The 16,551-nt window shown below is 37.5% G+C and overlaps 2 protein-coding genes across 3 annotated transcripts; one reads left to right on the top strand and one right to left on the bottom strand.

Annotated features, from left to right (window-relative positions):
* Positions 1-185: 185 nt before the first annotated feature.
* c9h13orf42 (chromosome 9 C13orf42 homolog) lies at positions 186-3,854 on the bottom strand. Its single transcript, XM_011489343.4, has 3 exons — positions 3,120-3,854; positions 2,902-3,046; positions 186-1,481 (listed from the first exon to the last, which is right to left on the bottom strand). The coding sequence occupies exons 1-3, from the start codon at positions 3,519-3,521 to the stop codon at positions 1,237-1,239; spliced, it is 792 nt and encodes a 263-aa protein (XP_011487645.1). The 5' UTR covers positions 3,522-3,854; the 3' UTR covers positions 186-1,236.
* Positions 2,281-11,159, top strand: LOC101171287 (TLR adapter interacting with SLC15A4 on the lysosome). Of its 2 annotated transcripts, none has more exons than XM_078940085.1 (2): positions 2,281-2,703; positions 9,596-11,159. In XM_078940085.1, exon 2 carries the CDS (start codon positions 9,598-9,600, stop codon positions 10,543-10,545), a length of 948 nt encoding a protein of 315 aa, XP_078796211.1. In that variant the 5' UTR covers positions 2,281-2,703; positions 9,596-9,597; the 3' UTR covers positions 10,546-11,159. The 2 variants fall into 2 exon arrangements, with proteins under 2 accessions (XP_078796211.1, XP_004081622.3); XM_004081574.4 differs by lacking the exon at positions 2,281-2,703 and adding an exon at positions 8,587-8,715.
* The last annotated feature ends 5,392 nt before the right edge of the window (positions 11,160-16,551 follow it).

Genomic DNA, 16,551 nt, shown 5'->3' with positions numbered 1-16,551 from the left:
TTTAAGATAAAAGCGTTCCCAGTGGTATTTTAATTAATGATGCCATTTTTAGCAGACATTCATAAAACCAGTGTTTTCTGGGACATGAACATGTTAAAAGCACAATTTTCGTCACAGTCTGGCCTTAAATCTGATATTTAGTTGGACTGCTTAATTGTGTTTTTCCTCAGGATTTCATTTGGCTGTTATGTCAAAGTTGGGCTACAACTCAAATGATTTAGCATTACCTAACCGAAGAGGCTTCCTTTCTCTGCCCTGAAGTGCAGAATGCTGTACTGCAAAATGAAAAGCCTCCACTGGGGGAGTAGAAAGGAAAAACACTGTCTTTGGTTTGCATTTTAATTACATTTAATGAAATCATGAGGAAAAACAGGAGAAAATAGATTGAAAGTAAGACATAAGTGCACTTCAGTACAAAGTTCTTTTTTCTGTTAGTGTTAAGAGCTCAAAGTCATTTTTTAATGCATCTTACACTTAAAAAACAAGAGTTTAAACACAAACGGCATTGCCAGATGCCACAGAGGTCTTCAGGTTAATGCAACAAAACTCTAAAGTTGAACTCTGATTAAATTAAGCAAGATTGGTTGTAATGGAGGCTCTGGAGTCGGAGGCGCTCAGATCAGTTAAGCCGTGAATTCTGCCAGTAGAATAAAACCCTTTTGTGCGAAGGGCTGAGCGCTTAAATGGAAGCCATTTTTGTGTTTTACAGTTGGCATTGACACTTTGAAGCAGAGGAGACGCTCAGGTTGAAAACTTTTAACTGTAATCGGGCAGAACTACAGAGCTGCCACAGTTTTGAACGTTTCCCTTAAATTGTTCAGCTCAAAAAGCCCTTTGACTGGAAGCATCCTTTCTTTTTTCTTTGTGCAGCATTTTCAAACCTCATGCCGTCCTTGTTAAAATCCTAATGTTCATGACTGAAATCAAGTGTGAAAATGTTAATTTGTTCAAAAAAATGTAAAAACTAAGGCCATATCTTTTATGTTCTTGTGCCACAGCAGAGAAAGGCGTTAAACAAAAGTAAAAAAAAAATGTTTCAGAGTCTCTGTGTCCTGGATTTGTGTCCCAGAGTGGAAATCCGAGCTCATTTTGCTCATTGAGAGTGTGATTTTTTTGAATCTTTTCCTTTAAGTAAAATGTTAAATGTTCACAAAGAAGTTTGCTGAATACAACTCCTGAGCAAAGAAGTGTTCAAGCATTGTGGCGGGGGCTTATGTTTCAGATGCCCATCGAGCTTCACTGCTTTTTTAGTTTGGGCTTGAAGCGCAGCGTCTGGAAGGCGCTCTCCACCACTTTGGGCAGGTGGATGGGGTTCCTCTGAAGACGCAGTCTGCTGCTTGTAGATCCGCTCTGGTTCTTCTTCTTTGGGACTTTTTCAATGGCACTGTCTCTAACTGCTGGCTGTGTGGAACCATCTGCAACTCGAGGGACCTTCAACACCCAGTTGGAGTGAAGGTCGTGCTCAGTCGAGCTCGACGCCACTGTGAGAGGAATACAAAGGAAAATTTGGCTCATAGTGGTGCAAACCTAATTTTAAATTAAGGTGGAATGTAAAAAACCGTCAGTTAAAAGTAGAACAATTGTGGTTTCATGCCATGGGGATAACTGTGTAATGGTTGTGCAATTTTAGTGCTATGAACAATTTCCTGCGCTGCTAGATTATTCTGGGAGGACAGAAAATCCTAAATTAATGCAGTTTTTAATCATTAGGCTGAACATATGGAAAAACGTATATGAAGATAACATTTCAGTAAACACTAAAAGATCTGAGAAAAGGCACCAGTGCATCAAAAACCAAATAAATGAAATCAGATTTCAGAAGACAAAGAATTAAGCAATAAAAATGTTGCAATTTAAACAGTAAATTTGAAAACTTTATTAAACTGTGTTAGACAACAAAGAAGAAGTTATAAAAACAATAAAGACACAGCAGAAAAAACACATTTCAAATAAGGTAAACATACTTCATGTTGTATGAAAGGTTTTGGTACTATCACCCTATTTTAATCCTAAATCAAAGGCTGTCTAAAGTCTTTAGACAACCTTTAGTTCAAGCGATCTTTAAAAAATTGAACACACATGGTTAAATCGGCAACTATACTATGTTTACTATGTATACTATAGTATACATAGTATACTATACTAGTATACTATGTATACTATGTTTTGTTGACTGTTGACCTCCGAAAGAGGCCGCCATCTCAAATTTTACACAAAAAAAATCAGCTTTGTTGCTTTCTACAAATGTAAACTTCTGGAGATTTTGATTCATTTCTTCCTAACATTTCCAGCATAATTTGGAAGCTACTAGGGAAGAAATGTTGGTTTTCAGGTTTGTAAAGTTTGAATGACGTTAATGTGGCAAGCTCACAACAGTGGCGTTCCTCAGTTGCTCGCAGATTATTTACCAGAACATTGTAAAAATGTTATACATGAATCCTTGACTCAAGCTGAACAATTCTATGTGACATACTAGATGTTTGTATTAGAAGTGTGTGCATGGTTAACAAAAAATCCTGTTGCCAAGGAAATCCAAAAGTTTACTTTCGCCAATTCTTCTAAAAATTTAACAGACATGTTCGTCACCCCCAGGCATCCAAAAACTAAAACGGTTGCTATGGAGATGAAAACAACAAAAATGTTTTGTAAAAAAGGTTGTTTTTGTCAAGGGCAGTCTGAACAGGACGGCAGGAGCAGAGGCAGGTAAAAAGGGAGCGTCAGGGATAGGGGCAGGTATAGCGCCATGCTGCTCGAGGATTTATTTCAATGTGTTTCCATCACAAAACAAACCCTAAAGCTGCCTTTCTTGTTGAGAAAAACTAAATAAAAAACTAAATCGCATTCTATTTTTGTTTTATCCTAAGACAGGAAGCTCACAGAATCGGTAAAAAATAGACTGACCTATGAAATCCACATCCGCATGTCCATTATCCCTGTAGGGTTTTTGCACAGGTTCCTTGTCACAGCTGGCGATCACTGCATCAAAGAACTGCAGAGTGTCTTCCTCGTTGGGAACCAGAGGGGTTGAGGGTTTGGCTGCTGGTTTCTGTGGTAAAAGATGGAACAGGTCGGACTTTGGTGACTATCTAGAATTGTTAAATATTTGCTTTTATCCTTACAGGTGGGTCCTTCTGCGGTGGTGGAGGTGCCTGTTTCTTCTTTGTACACAAAGTAGATTTGGCCTCTTGGCTCTCGAGGTCACTCACACTCTTGTTGTACTGCCTCCTCAGAGCCACCAGTGCCTCCAAGTACTCCAAGCAGTTCTGACTCTGAGAGTACAGCCAGACCCGGTCCTCCTGTCTCTGATAGTAATACAGAGTCGACTCTATGCTCACCGTACTTTTGCTCCTCTTTAAAGTTGAACCTTCGGCTGTGTATCTTTTCTCCCCCACCACCAACATGGATGTGCTGCGGACCAGTCTGACCGTGCAGGCGCTGTGGTAGTCCTGTTTGGCCCCAGCATCCTGGCCCCTGTGCCCATGGTGGTTGGGACGAAACACATTATTGATCTTCTTGAACATTCTTCAAACTGTCTCTTTCATGGTTTGCTCTCAGACTGCCTCGAGTGTGAGAAGAATCTCCATATCATTGCTGTCCAGACTGCTGAAATTGTCAAAGCAGACGTGTTAGCCCTCAAAAGCCAAAGCGGGTCTGAAACAGATGCTACACCTGATCTCAGTGTTGTCCTGTGTTGCTCAGCAACACTAATGCATCTGAAGACAGTAACTCTACACCCCAGCATTATCCAAAGCAAAAATATGCAATTAAGGAGACAAAGTACATTTAAATAAGAAGAAACCCTTGGTTTTACTCCATGTGAAGGACATTCTTTCATCAAGAATATATTTGGATTTAAGTAATTGAAGCAAAAAAAAAAAAGTCAAATGAATACATTCTTAGCAAAACGTATTTTTTAAAAGTACAAGTGATTAAACTTAAAAAAAAAGTTACTAGAAGACTTATAGAGTTTAAAATTAAGTTGCCTTATTTCTTAAGTTTCCTGTGTTTCAATAATGCAGCACTTCCTCTCTGGTTTCCTTCTGTTGTGTTAGGGAAATTTAAAGAGCAGCGTAGAACCTAAGCCAGTTATAAATTTGAGGGGTTTTCATGTTGGAAAAACCCACCAAACTATAAATACATCCTGAGAAGTTTCACCACATTTGACACATTTCACCTTTTCTGCTATGATCTGATTGTTGTTTTCTTTAATTTCAAAGGTTCCTTCAGACTTCTATGGAGGACCGCAAGAGACTAATTGAATTTTTTTAAATAATTTATTTTCTATAACTAAAAAAATTGGAAATGAATAAATAAATTTTAAATATATGTGAAATAATTAAACATGTCATGAAATATTTAAATGTGCTTTTAAATGGCTATTTTAATATTTTAATGCCATTTATAAATACACATTTATTAATTGATTTCCACTTTCAATTCTTATTTTTTTTTTAAAGATTTTTCTTTTACCAAGGAGTCCTGGCTAGGAGGAAACAATAAATTAGATTTACAAATAAAATGTTAACATTTAAAACATAAAGTAAATAAAAATGAAAGCTTATGTATAACAGGTCCAGTCAATAATGACTTTGTACTCCGTTCCAGCCTGTCTTTAAAAATATTTAGAGGAATGAGAAATTTTAATTTCCATTTTTTTGTAGAGTGATCCATGTGTAGGGGACAGAAAAGACAAAAGCCTTTTTTCCCAGGTCTGTATGAGCAGACGGAACAGCGAACAACAGATCGTCATTGGAACGCACTATTTATTTCAATTCAAAAATTATTAAGAACACATTTATTTAAGAATTTCATATTAAATATATTCATTTCAATTTGTTATATTCAGCCTTTACTTGATTACAAAATAATTAAATATATCATAAAATGTTTTCATGTGCTTTTTAATAGCTACCTTAATATTTTAATGCCATATATATTTAAATATTTATTTATTGAGTTCCAATTTTGTTTAGTGATTTCTAATTTTACTTATTGAATGAAAATTTTAAATAATTAATGACATGTTTATTTAATAATTTAATGGGGTATACATTTATTTCTATTTGTCGCTTGAGGACTTCCATACCAACCCACATTTGACCATGAAATATTTAAATATGTCTTGAAAACTTTAAATTAGCTTTTAAATGCCTATTTTAATATTTTATTGCCCCATATATTTGAACATTTATTTATTGTTGTTCAATTTTATATATTTAATGACAATTTTATTAAATATTGACAATCTAATAATTTAATGGCGTACATATTTGTTTCGATTTGTCTCTTGCGGTCCTCCACAGACTTCTAGTGAAGGAATTAAAAAAAAAAACATTTATTTACATAGCTTTATTTATTTAACATTTAAAAAAACTATTTTTTTGTGGTCACATGCTGACCTTTAATATGAACTTCCAGTTTTAAACAGGTACAGGAGAAACATGTTTTATATACATATCCAAGAAAATGTCAATGTTTTATAAGGATGATAAAAAGCATTTTAAAGGAATTATTTAAGTCTATTAAAATGAAACTTTAGAAGGAAATAAAATATAAAAGACAAAGAAACAGCGAAGAAGAAACTTTATAGGTTGCTAGGAACAGATGCTCCTTATATAGATAGATAGATAGATAGATAGATAGATAGATAGATAGATAGATAGATAGATAGATAGATAGATAGATAGATAGATAGATAGATAGATAGATAGATAGATAGATAGATAGACAACTTTATTTATCCATTTGGGAGGTTCGCGCTTGGAAATTGACATCTCCATCGCATACAGCACTGGTTGACATACATAAAGGAAAAAGGAAAAAGGAAAAAGCAGCACAGTGACTAGAAAAATTAGAAAGATTAGAACAGTAAGAAACAATTTAAAATATCTGCAAAAACAGCATATTCCAAAAAAAAAGGTCATTCAGGCCCTTTCCTTTTCTGTCCCCCTCCCCCCTCCTAAGTGGTGGTTAAAGAGTTTGATGGCCTGGGGGACAAAGGAGTTCCTCAGTCTATTAGTCCTGCACCTTGGGAGGAGCAGCCTCTTGCTGAAGGTGCTTCTCTGGCTACTGATGGTCGTGTGCAGAGGGTGGCTGGCATTGTCCAGGATACCCGTTAGTTTTTTTAGTGTCCTTCTCTCTGCTACAATAGCCAGAAGGTCCAGCCTTGTGCCAACCACAGAGCCAGCCCGCCTGATCAGCTTCTCCAGCCTGGAGAAGTCTGTCTTTGAGGTGCTCCCCCCCCAGCACACCAGAGCGTAGGTTAGTACACTGGCGACCACAGACTGAAGATCCCCAGGAGCTTCTTTCACCCGCACTAAATAAAAACAAGGCTTCTAGCTCTTCTGAGGCCTTCAGGAAGTCTATTCCAGAAGTATGGAGCATGGAAGCTAAAGGCAGCTTCTTCTTGTCTGGGTTACCTCTGCAAACTGTTAAAGAAATGACTCAGATGACCTCAGTGGTTTTGTAGTTTCATTCTGGGTATCTCTGACAAACAGGCAGCAAGAGTAAAGACCTTATCAAATCTGAACCAATATTATCTATGTTTTTGGTTTGGTGAGAATTTAATATCATAATTCTGGATAATCTTCAGTCTAATTGACTTTTAGATAGACAATGTTACAACAATAGACTAAAGATAAATACATGGATTTGGTTAGGTCCTGCTGGGACGTCAAAGTTTTTTAAACGTGACATGATTTTAAGATTATGGTAAGATTATCCTGTTACCTAAATGTTTGTTTTTTTAATTTTCCGGTAGGTCTTTGTCCATCACCACAACCAAATTTCTGGTCTTACTAGTGATTTAAATCATTTTATTAAAGTTCTGTGGTAACATATATTCATTTATTTTTGGGTCCAAAGAGAGTTATCAAACTTTTGTAATTGAAGAAAATGTTGGCATATTGAAGTCCCACCCCGATCATCTTTTGATCTATTTTTAAAGCATTCCCAGTGGTCTTTTTACTATGAATATGCCGTTATTTGAAAAAACAAACAAACAAACAAAAGAACTGTGCCGTCTTCTAGGACATAATTTCTGCAGAGCAGCAGTAGATCATTAGAAATTTATGTCTGAGCTGTGGGCAGTACTGTTGACTGGTGGCATGGAGTAAACGGAGTGATGGGTTAAATGGAACCCAACGTTACTGGTGCGACAACAATGATAAGCAATAATATTGTGGCTATTCAGCTCCACTGTTTTGAGCCAGATACCAGCTTGGACAAGGAAAGCAAAGATGTAGATGGATCTAGTTGTCCACAAGTGGATGCATCAGAAAGGAGCGGAGCAGGGAGCTTGTGGCTTACCCAGCGTAATTTCTACATAACAAATACTTTCCAAAACAGCACTTTTTCGTCTGCTCCTGATTCACATCAGAATCAGATCAGAATCTTTTATTGTCATTGTGCAGTGCACAATGAAATTGTTTCCAGCAGCTCTTTTCTAATAAATATTAAAAATAAATAATACCAAAGACTGTACAGTAAAAAAAAGATAAATATTGCACACATGAAATGAGTTTGAGTACTGTACACATGAAATGAAATATTGCACACATGAAATAAATACACATCGATATGAATAAAGAAATACTTAGAAAGGTTATTTGAGTTTAATTTTCTTAATATATATCCACCGGAATCGGGGAAAAAAATCCCATAAGAACATGTTAAAAACACCAAAAATACAATTTTTACTGGAGAGGGTCTTTAATCTCCTCATTGCATTCACCAAGTTACTGTACAAATCACTGGTTACCTGGTGACATAATGTAAATATCTGTCATTTGCATGTCTTCCAATTTTTAGTAACTAATATAGTGAAAGATTGTGACCGAACAATTGAAGCAGTCTTAGGACAGAACCCTGGGGAACTCCGCGCTTCATTCTTGTCTGCTACTGTTGTTAACATGGGGAATTTCCTGTCCTATAGTTTTTCAAATCAGTTTCTTACAGGACCACAGATACCCACCCTGTTCTCCAGGTGTTAGAGTACTATGATGTGTAGCATGTACACTAACTTTTTTTATATCTGCATTCAAACGTAACTCATAAATCATTCTAGTAATAACAGTCTCAGTGCTGTAGTATTGTCAAAAACCTGACAGGAGGAAGGCAAAGGAGCTGTGTTGCAAAGAAATTTAGATGATGAAAAAACTGCTTTAGACAGCACAAAAAATGAGCATGAAAAAGAAAAATTTCCCCATAACCTCTTAACTATTCTGAATTAGTGGTCACCATTAAGGGAACAAAAAGTGAAATTTATGCTTGTTACTTTCAATTCACTGATATACTATTCATGTGCAGGCTTCTGAATAATCTCTGTGGTTTCTTTCCACAGGCTATTTATTAATGTATTTAGTAAGATTCTCCTTGTGTAGAAAAATAAAGTTGATTGCACTGTAAAAAAATGTAGATAATTCTCAAAGCATATCAGCCTGCAATGCAATATAATTAGAATAAGAGAATTTGGGTAGAGTCCAGATCAGAGCAGCTGTGATATTGAGGATGCAGAGAGAGCATGAAACCTGAGGAAAAGAACCTTCTCACTTCCTCTAAGCGGGGTTTAAAATAAATGAACAAAGATGATGTCCTAGGCACTCAGAATGTGGAAACCATAATACAGGCTTGTTCTTTGTAGATTCATTGAATATTTTTTGTTTTTAAAAGAATATTGAATAATACGGTGAATCCAGATTGTGACTCTTTTTTAAGGTAAGACATGGACAAAGAATTATGAATTATTATTATTTTTAATTATTCTTATTTTATTTTTACTGATTAAACATGTAAAGCCCACTACATCAAAGACTTGACAGAAAATTCAAATTTGTTGGAATTAAGATGTTTTTTCAACCCTTTGATAAAATCCAGAAACAATATATGTTCTTGCGAAATAAAGATAGTTATAGTTATAGTTTTGGATAGACCTGTTAATGTTGGGTGATTTATTAAGTTTTGGGTAGATGCAAAAATAAATGAATTCAGGACTTTATTTACCGTACCCACATTTTCAAATTTGTTCAACCCATTTTTAACATGGTGTAACTGGATTATGACAAATTAATTATCAACAATTTTTGTATTCTTCCAATACAACAAGTAGTAATTTAAAAATGAACAACAATAGATGAGTTATTCTCGCCATAAAGTTTTGAAGAATTAGCAAAACGTTCCCTGTCAAAAGTGTTATTGAGATTTCATAGAAGCTGCCATCTGAAATGAGCCCATCTACTGCCCCTAGTGGAATGATGATGAACTACAGGGCAGAAAATATGGAATAAGTTATATACAATGTTTTTTTTAGAAAAATGTTGATACTGCTTTGAGATAGAGGTCTCAGAAATGTGTATATCAAATAGGACGCAAATGGTTTTAAACATCTAAAATTTTCAACAGTTTTTTATGGTGTATTAAGCAGTACAATATTTAATTGACAGGTGGCCTCTCTCGAAACGACATGGTTCTAAAACATATTTTCAATCAACATTTTCCTTTCCTTCTAGCTTTGACACTTTCCAACACTTTTTTTCAGGTTAGGAAATAAACCCAGTCTGAATGTTTTATTCTGATAATTTCTTTGCCATTTCTGCAGCCATGCTGTGTGAAGGACGACTGCTGAGCATGACGTACTTTGACATGGTTGAGGAGCATGACCCACCGGCTCTTCAGACATCCTTGAAGTGTGCTCATGGTCCACCTGAACCAACCCCTGTGCCTGCCCCCATCAGACTCCCTCCACCTACTGTTCAAAGTTCCCTGGTACAAGCAGGTGCCGCAGACAGCACAGCTTCACTGGAGTTGTACATTTCTCCTTTGCAGTCCTTGGATCTCCAGGGGATCCTCATAGCGAGACAGATCTCTCCAAAAATAGAGATCCCAGCCCAGGCTTGCTCGGGTGGGGAAGCCCCGTTCTTGGTTCCTTCCTCTTGTCAGAGCATCTGCAAAAACTACAGCGACCTCCACATTGGAGGAGACCAGGTGCTGCCTCTGTCAGCCAACCAAAGCGAGCTACGAGTCTGTCCTGAAGCACAGGCTGTCCGCCCTTTCCTCCAGTCTTGTGACGTCCCCCCAGATGAGGAGGATTCTCTGCTCGGACAAGCTCTCCAGGCTGGGCAACTGCATCCTTTAAGAAAAGGTTCAAATCGTTGGCGACAGGGAAGCGGTCGAGATTGGAGTGTTTTGTTTCAAGGACATGAAGGGCCATTTTCTAACTCCCTTCTAAACCATTACCTGGAGCAAAAGATCTTGGATCTGTACCAGCAATACATCATGGAGAATGTGGAGAGGCAAGGAACTCTGGCCTCTGAAGCAGGCAACATTTTCCCTCTTCTGGGCTCAGAGCTCGTCCTGACCAGCCTGGACCAGATCACCTTGCAGCTCAGTCGGGAAGGTAACCTGGAGGCCGGCTTGGCCAAGGACATGGTCCTGAGCTGCTTGCTGAGGGTGGCTGGTGACATGCAGTCAAGTGAGATCAGCACTCCCTTTCTGCAGTTTTCAAATGAAGCATCCGCAGAGCAGCTTGCAGAGAAAAAAGAGGAGTAATCTCAGGGTCAAGGAACACTCAAACAAGTCTCCCTTTCATTTAACTTCCAAGAAAACAAAATGTGACTGCATTTTTTACTCTGATTATCTATTGAAAGGATTTTTAAATCAAAATCTGAGAGCAGACATTAATCAGTTACTGTGAGGGTGTGGTGTAAAGATATAACTACCTTTAACACTCAAACTTGTGCTGGACTTTTTTAATTCTCTGTGAAACTAACGTTACAAAGGAACTGAAAACACAAGCTGATACTTCTCCTTTTTGCTCACATAAAAACAGTAGTTTAGACTGAACAACAACAACACACTTTCAGACTATGTATTTAATTTATGTCAGCTATGTACATCAGAATTTAATTGAAAAAGTTTGTGGAGAAAAAAATGAACATTGTGTCCGTCCTCCAATAGTTTTTTTTCCTGTCTAACGAAATAAAAACATCAGTAGTAAAACTTAGAAGCAATCAACACTGTCAGTATTTACTGGATTTTTTGAGTCATAACACCAAGTATATTAAAAATATTTGTAAGAAAATATTTTTATACTATTGTATTACAAAATAAATCCCCAAAAAACTGACTGAAGATTAATAAATACAACTGTTTGACAAATGAAACATTAATACAGACTTAATTTAATGCAGTGAGTGTCCTTGTATTGCTCGCAATCAACCATCCCCACCCTCTCCTAACCCCCCCCCCCCATCCCTCCCCCTATGCCCCTGCCATCCTGGTCAGAGTTGGATGGGACAAATCCATAAAAGTGTTTTTTTTTCTTTCTTAAAATGGCAGCTTTTCTGTTTGTTTTATCTCCATAGCAACCATTTTAATTTTTGTCACCTGGGGGATAGCATAACAACTGCGTTTTTTTTGCTAACCACTCCCACAGTCCTAATATTATCATGTCATATGCCATATCATTTCGTTGAGCTTGAGCTGAAGATTCATGTAGTAACCCTTGTGCTATCCTAGGCATTTTAACATTGGGAGTTGGGTCATCTGGACCCACTACACAGTGTTCTGAACCTTTTTCCTTCAATGATTTGTGATCTTCACTGGTGTCCATGGATTACATGAAATCTTTCCAACTTTATCCACCTATGTCAGGGTAGGAATAACACGTCAATGTAAGGGTGGGGTCATCTAAGATAACACAAGCGTTAAACTTTCAAGATTTTTTGGTAAAAACGTGTGAGCAATAGGGGAAAGCCACTGCTGCGAGCTCGCCATGCCAACACCGTTCAAAATCGACAACTTCTAAATTCAGCATCTTTTCACCTTATAACGCTCGAGGAGTTAGGAGGCGATAGACTAAAATTCCTATGAGGAGTTTCAATTTGTAGCTGGTATCCTAAAGGTGATTATTTTTGTTGTTGAAAATTCAAGATGATGACCTCTTCCCAAGGTCGAAGGTCAACGAAACCTTGGGTGTGGTTGTAGACTTAAGCTTGTGCTTGTGAACGTGAAATTTTGTGAAGATCGCTAAAAAAACCAATTTTTTTTTACCCTTTATTGTGTAAAATGGGAACATCACCAAGTTCCACAATTGTTATATTTTGAGCCACATAAGAAATGTTGGTCCCATTTTTTTGACGGTTTCTCCTGCTGTGATGTCATCATTCTTCTGGGGAGGGTTTCACTCACTATGCCTAAAATTAACTTTCACCGGGTATTAGGTCCGTGGTGATTTTGGTGAGTTTCTGAGGATGTGACGGGGGGCTTTTTCTTTCTTCCTTTTTTTTGTTTGTTTAGGGATTTTGCTCAAAGGCACTATAAAAAAAATGCAAAACGTAAGATGCAATGAGATAAGTTTGCTGTTTAGTGTTTGCTTTTGCAGGCACAATCATAAAAACATACACATTTAATGAAGTTAAAAAAACTAATTTTTGATAGCTTTGATAACTATACAGTAGAATTTGGAACATCAAAACATGTGTGAACTTTGATTAGAAAATGGAGCTATTTGATATTTTTGTTGTCTGTTTCAAATGACTATTAAAAGAGTTTTTGAATATTTTAATTATTGATGATGATCTATCCTGGAAATCTTGCACTAACTATTTTAAAACAAAAATAGTAAAAACAATTGCTATGCTGTATAAAGTTAAATGGTCTTTAAATAAATACGCATTTTTATCATGGTAATACTCCTTTACTATTCCATACCTTGTTGTTTTTAATTTTTGACACATCTATTCATGGGTTGCCACAATGAATCAGCTTTCACTGATTTGCACAGGTGGTTTGTCAGAGAATTTTACACTGGATGTCCTTCCTGAGACAACCCTGTCTTTTTCCAGGCTGGGGCCCGGCACAGGGGAACCCAGACTGGAGCCCCCTTTTGGCTATAGTTAAGCAGTAGGGTGAAGGGTCATGCCTAAGGACCCATACTGGATGAAGCTCACTGCACCCCCTGGGAATCGAACCCTGGTTTCTCATATGCCATTCCTACATCCACTTGATGTATTGCATTGACGTTAAGGGAAACACAAACAAAACATAGATAAATGTAATTTTAATTTTACAAAAAGAGGCAATGAGAATAATCACAGGAAATACGTATAGGAACCCATTTACTCCACAAGTTTTTAGATTAAATATACTAAAATACACAGACTTAGTCTGATATATATATATATATTTAAAGAGTTAAGGAATAGTTGAAAAAAAGGGCTGCACAGTGGCGCAGTGGTAAGTCCTCTTGCCTCACAGCAAGAATTCCCCCAGTTCAAGTTCTGGCTGCGGGACCTGAAACAGAACACCAATGGGAAGACTTTGCTGTGTTGTTTTGTAGACATAGTTTCTGCACACTAGCAGGATTTCAACCGAAATCAGTTACACGTTTTACCAAACCTGACAATTTTTTGGACTTTTATTTAAAGGATTATTTGCATTTCCCAGATGGTCAAAAGGGGGCGCATTTTGACCTTAAATTGGGAGCCAAGCTGCTCTGACTCACATCCTCTGCCCTTGTGCTTGTTTTATTCTCCCTCCATGTTCAGCTACCATCTATCCATCCAGTTAATGGCTCTTATCATGTCCACCCTTCTAAGATGTCATAAGCACTAGGCTGTAAATCTGCTGCTCACAGCCAGCAATGCAACCTCTCACTCAAATTTCACACATTTTTAAGATAAGAAAACCTACCAAGTATGACGTTTCTGGGGAAGATGCAGCACAAACTGTACGAATGAAGCACTGACCGAATGTTTTATTTGAAATTCAATCCCCTCCTACAGTATCTGAAGTGCTTTCAAAGACGCGTAACTCCATTCCAGCTGAGCTTGGCCGTGACCTTCTGGGCTGCTGTTTGATCAGCTTCCTTGTTTCCTGCCCAAACACAGTGCCACAGGAGGAAACTGTGTTTACCGAGCTGAGTGCCACAGAGTCGGAGTCCTGTGAAGTCTCAAGGCTGCAGAGACACATGTTTGCTATTTCTGCTTCCATCAAGATGGAAAGTTCCAGGTAGATGTTGAAGGAGGTGAGTCCTTACAGATTCAAACAGAAAAGCTCACATAAAGCTATGATTCACCCAATGCCATGCCTGGCGGAGTGAGAGAATTAAAATAATCTGATTTCCACAGACCTTGGAAAAATGAAAAGCAGTTGTTCCAGTAAGTTTATTTTTTTGTTTTAAACAGGATTTGATTTAAGATTGCATGCATCACTTCCAGAACAAAACAAGTTTGAGTTCATTATTTACCTGCTCTCTAAAGAAGCTCACCAACGTCTACATGTGACTGTGCCAACACAAGAAATTAAGGAAATCCAAAAGAAGGTCAAGTGGCAAGGAAAGGATGCCACAGAAAAGCAGCGACAATGCCAGACAGCATGAAAGGCCGATTGAATTAATATATTAATTTTTTTAAAGACAGATTCTCTCATGGTATGTAGTATTCAAACAATAATTGAAGGCTGAAGCGATAAAATCTCTCTCAATGGTTCATAATTTTCTTGTTACAAAGAGCTTTTAACATAGATGGCAATAGAGGCAAGGCCGCTAGATTTCAAACCAAATCCAAGGTTCCAGATACACTCGCTTTAATGCCTGTTACCCTTTGTGGCTTGCTTTTATTTAAGAAAAAAGGTCTCTACTATGCAGTCTTGTTATTCTTCACGTGGCTTGTAAAGTGTAGCTTTACTTATTTATGACTGATAATAAAAAGAATTACAACCGGTCAGTTCTTATGAATAGTTAAAGGATACCTTAACACCCCCTCTTTCAGTGTAATATAAACAACTTGAAGCTGTATCCCACATATTCTCCTCTGTTTGCATGAGTGGCCTTGTGTGACCGTCCTTTGTTTTCACATTAAATCTACTGGAGTGACCCAATGTGGCGGTGGCGGTGGCGGTGGCATGCTGGAACAGTTAATGGTAGCGCCGCTCTGTGTCTGGCTGATTGGCACTGGGACACACAGGTGCTCGGACAAGGAGAACACACATTTCCCGGTCAGTTAGCCGCTCAAGGTTGCCGGGAGCTTACGGCAGAGCGGCTGACCTTGGTCGAGCCGGGGCAGACAGGGAGAAACCTTGAGAGACAGCGGCGCAGCAGAATCTGTGCTCTCAAAGAGCTGGGAAACATAAGGTGTTCATGTTTGACTATATATCACAGCAAATAGTACCCATGTGGCTGGATAGCAGCTGTCTGGAAACACTGAATGTCTCCAAATTTTTCCTTATTCTTACATGTTGATGGAAACGTGAACTTTTGGGGTATTTTCAGACTCCATTATTAGTATCATATTCATTTTTAGATAAATACATTATATCTTCCACAGATAACGTTATCATGTAAATGACTGATTATAATTGCTGTCAACTCCCAATTGACAAAATCTGACGTAATGTCCCAGACTTCTTGACACAATTACTTTGTGTACGGCTTGATAGTGTTTCAGAGCATCTCAGAGGTAGCTAGAAAGAGCATTAAATAAAAAAAAATCTTCTGTTAATAACATTGCAGCAGAAAAGCTTTTGTGTCTGCAGGAGGACTGCAGCAATACAAAAACACTCCAAACTTAAAAAATGTGTAGCACATTGTTTAATAAGGAAACAGGAGAGGAAAAATATGGTAAATTCTTTCCATTTCTACATCAAGTATCCTGATCCTTTTCCACTCAAACAAGTTCATCATTAAAAAATAAACAAACAAGAATTATAATCTTTATCAAGGAAGCTTGGCTGTTTTCTATGCTTGGGGGCAAGAGTCCTGCTGCAGATTGGCTGATTAACAAACGCCTCACGAGGGCTTCATCAGCCACTGGTTTTTCCTCAAACTTTGGTCGCACCTTTTTAGAAATATCTTAAAATAATGTACCGATAAGCTAAAGATGTTGTTGATGTGAAATAAAAACTGGTGTTATTTAACCAAACTGCACAAAAGATTTCAACATGAAAGATTTTCATAGTTTTTTGAAAACCAGATTTTTATTTTTTTATTTTAACTTCACCAGATAAATTGCCAACCATGACGCAGCTCATCAAGCACCACTGTGTCTCACCTAGAGTTAATTGAACCAGTAATGGTTTGGACAATACTGGATCTAACATTTTAATGGATTTTTGATCTAATTAGATTTGTTTTAATAGTTTTGTTTGTATCGCATGTTGAAACTTAATGACCCCCTTTGATTAAAATTGTGTTTCTGGTAACTTGTTCTGCTGGCATTTCTCACGATGAAGGTCATACAGTAAGGAAATAAATCTTATAGTTTCATTTCTGAGTATGTCTTTAATCAAATCGTTGTAAATCAGGAGCAGACAAAACAATGCAGCTTAAAAAAGCTTGAAGTTGTGATGTAAACTACAGTTGGTGGACCACAAGCTCCCTGCTATGCTCGATTCTGATGCATTCGTTTGTAGTCAACTTGATCCATGTACGCCTTTGCTTTCCTCATCACAGCTGACATCTGACTCCAAACTGAATGACTGGATGGCTTCAATAATCCTTGACATTTTTGTTGCACCGGTAATTTTAGGTTGGTTGGTTTGGGTTGGTAATTTTAG

The sequence above is a fragment of the Oryzias latipes genome, chromosome 21 (genome assembly GCF_053564925.1).
Source record: "Oryzias latipes strain Hd-rR chromosome 21, Olatipes_Hd-rR_3.1".
Classification (NCBI taxonomy): Eukaryota; Metazoa; Chordata; class Actinopteri; order Beloniformes; family Adrianichthyidae; genus Oryzias; species Oryzias latipes.
This window is presented reverse-complemented; position numbering and strand designations above follow the sequence as displayed.

Excerpts from the sequence above, each read along its gene's own strand:
- LOC101171287 (XM_078940085.1), top strand. The coding sequence starts at position 9,598 with ATGCTGTGTGAAGGACGACTGCTGAGCATGACGTACTTTGACATGGTT.
- c9h13orf42 (XM_011489343.4), bottom strand. The coding sequence starts at position 3,521 with ATGTTCAAGAAGATCAATAATGTGTTTCGTCCCAACCACCATGGGCAC. Across the intron at positions 3,047-3,119 it reads CACCGCAGAAGGACCCACCT|AAACCAGCAGCCAAACCCTC; the intron begins GTAAGGATAAAA and ends CTTTTACCACAG. Across the intron at positions 1,482-2,901 it reads TGCGGATGTGGATTTCATAG|TGGCGTCGAGCTCGACTGAG; the intron begins GTCAGTCTATTT and ends TTCCTCTCACAG.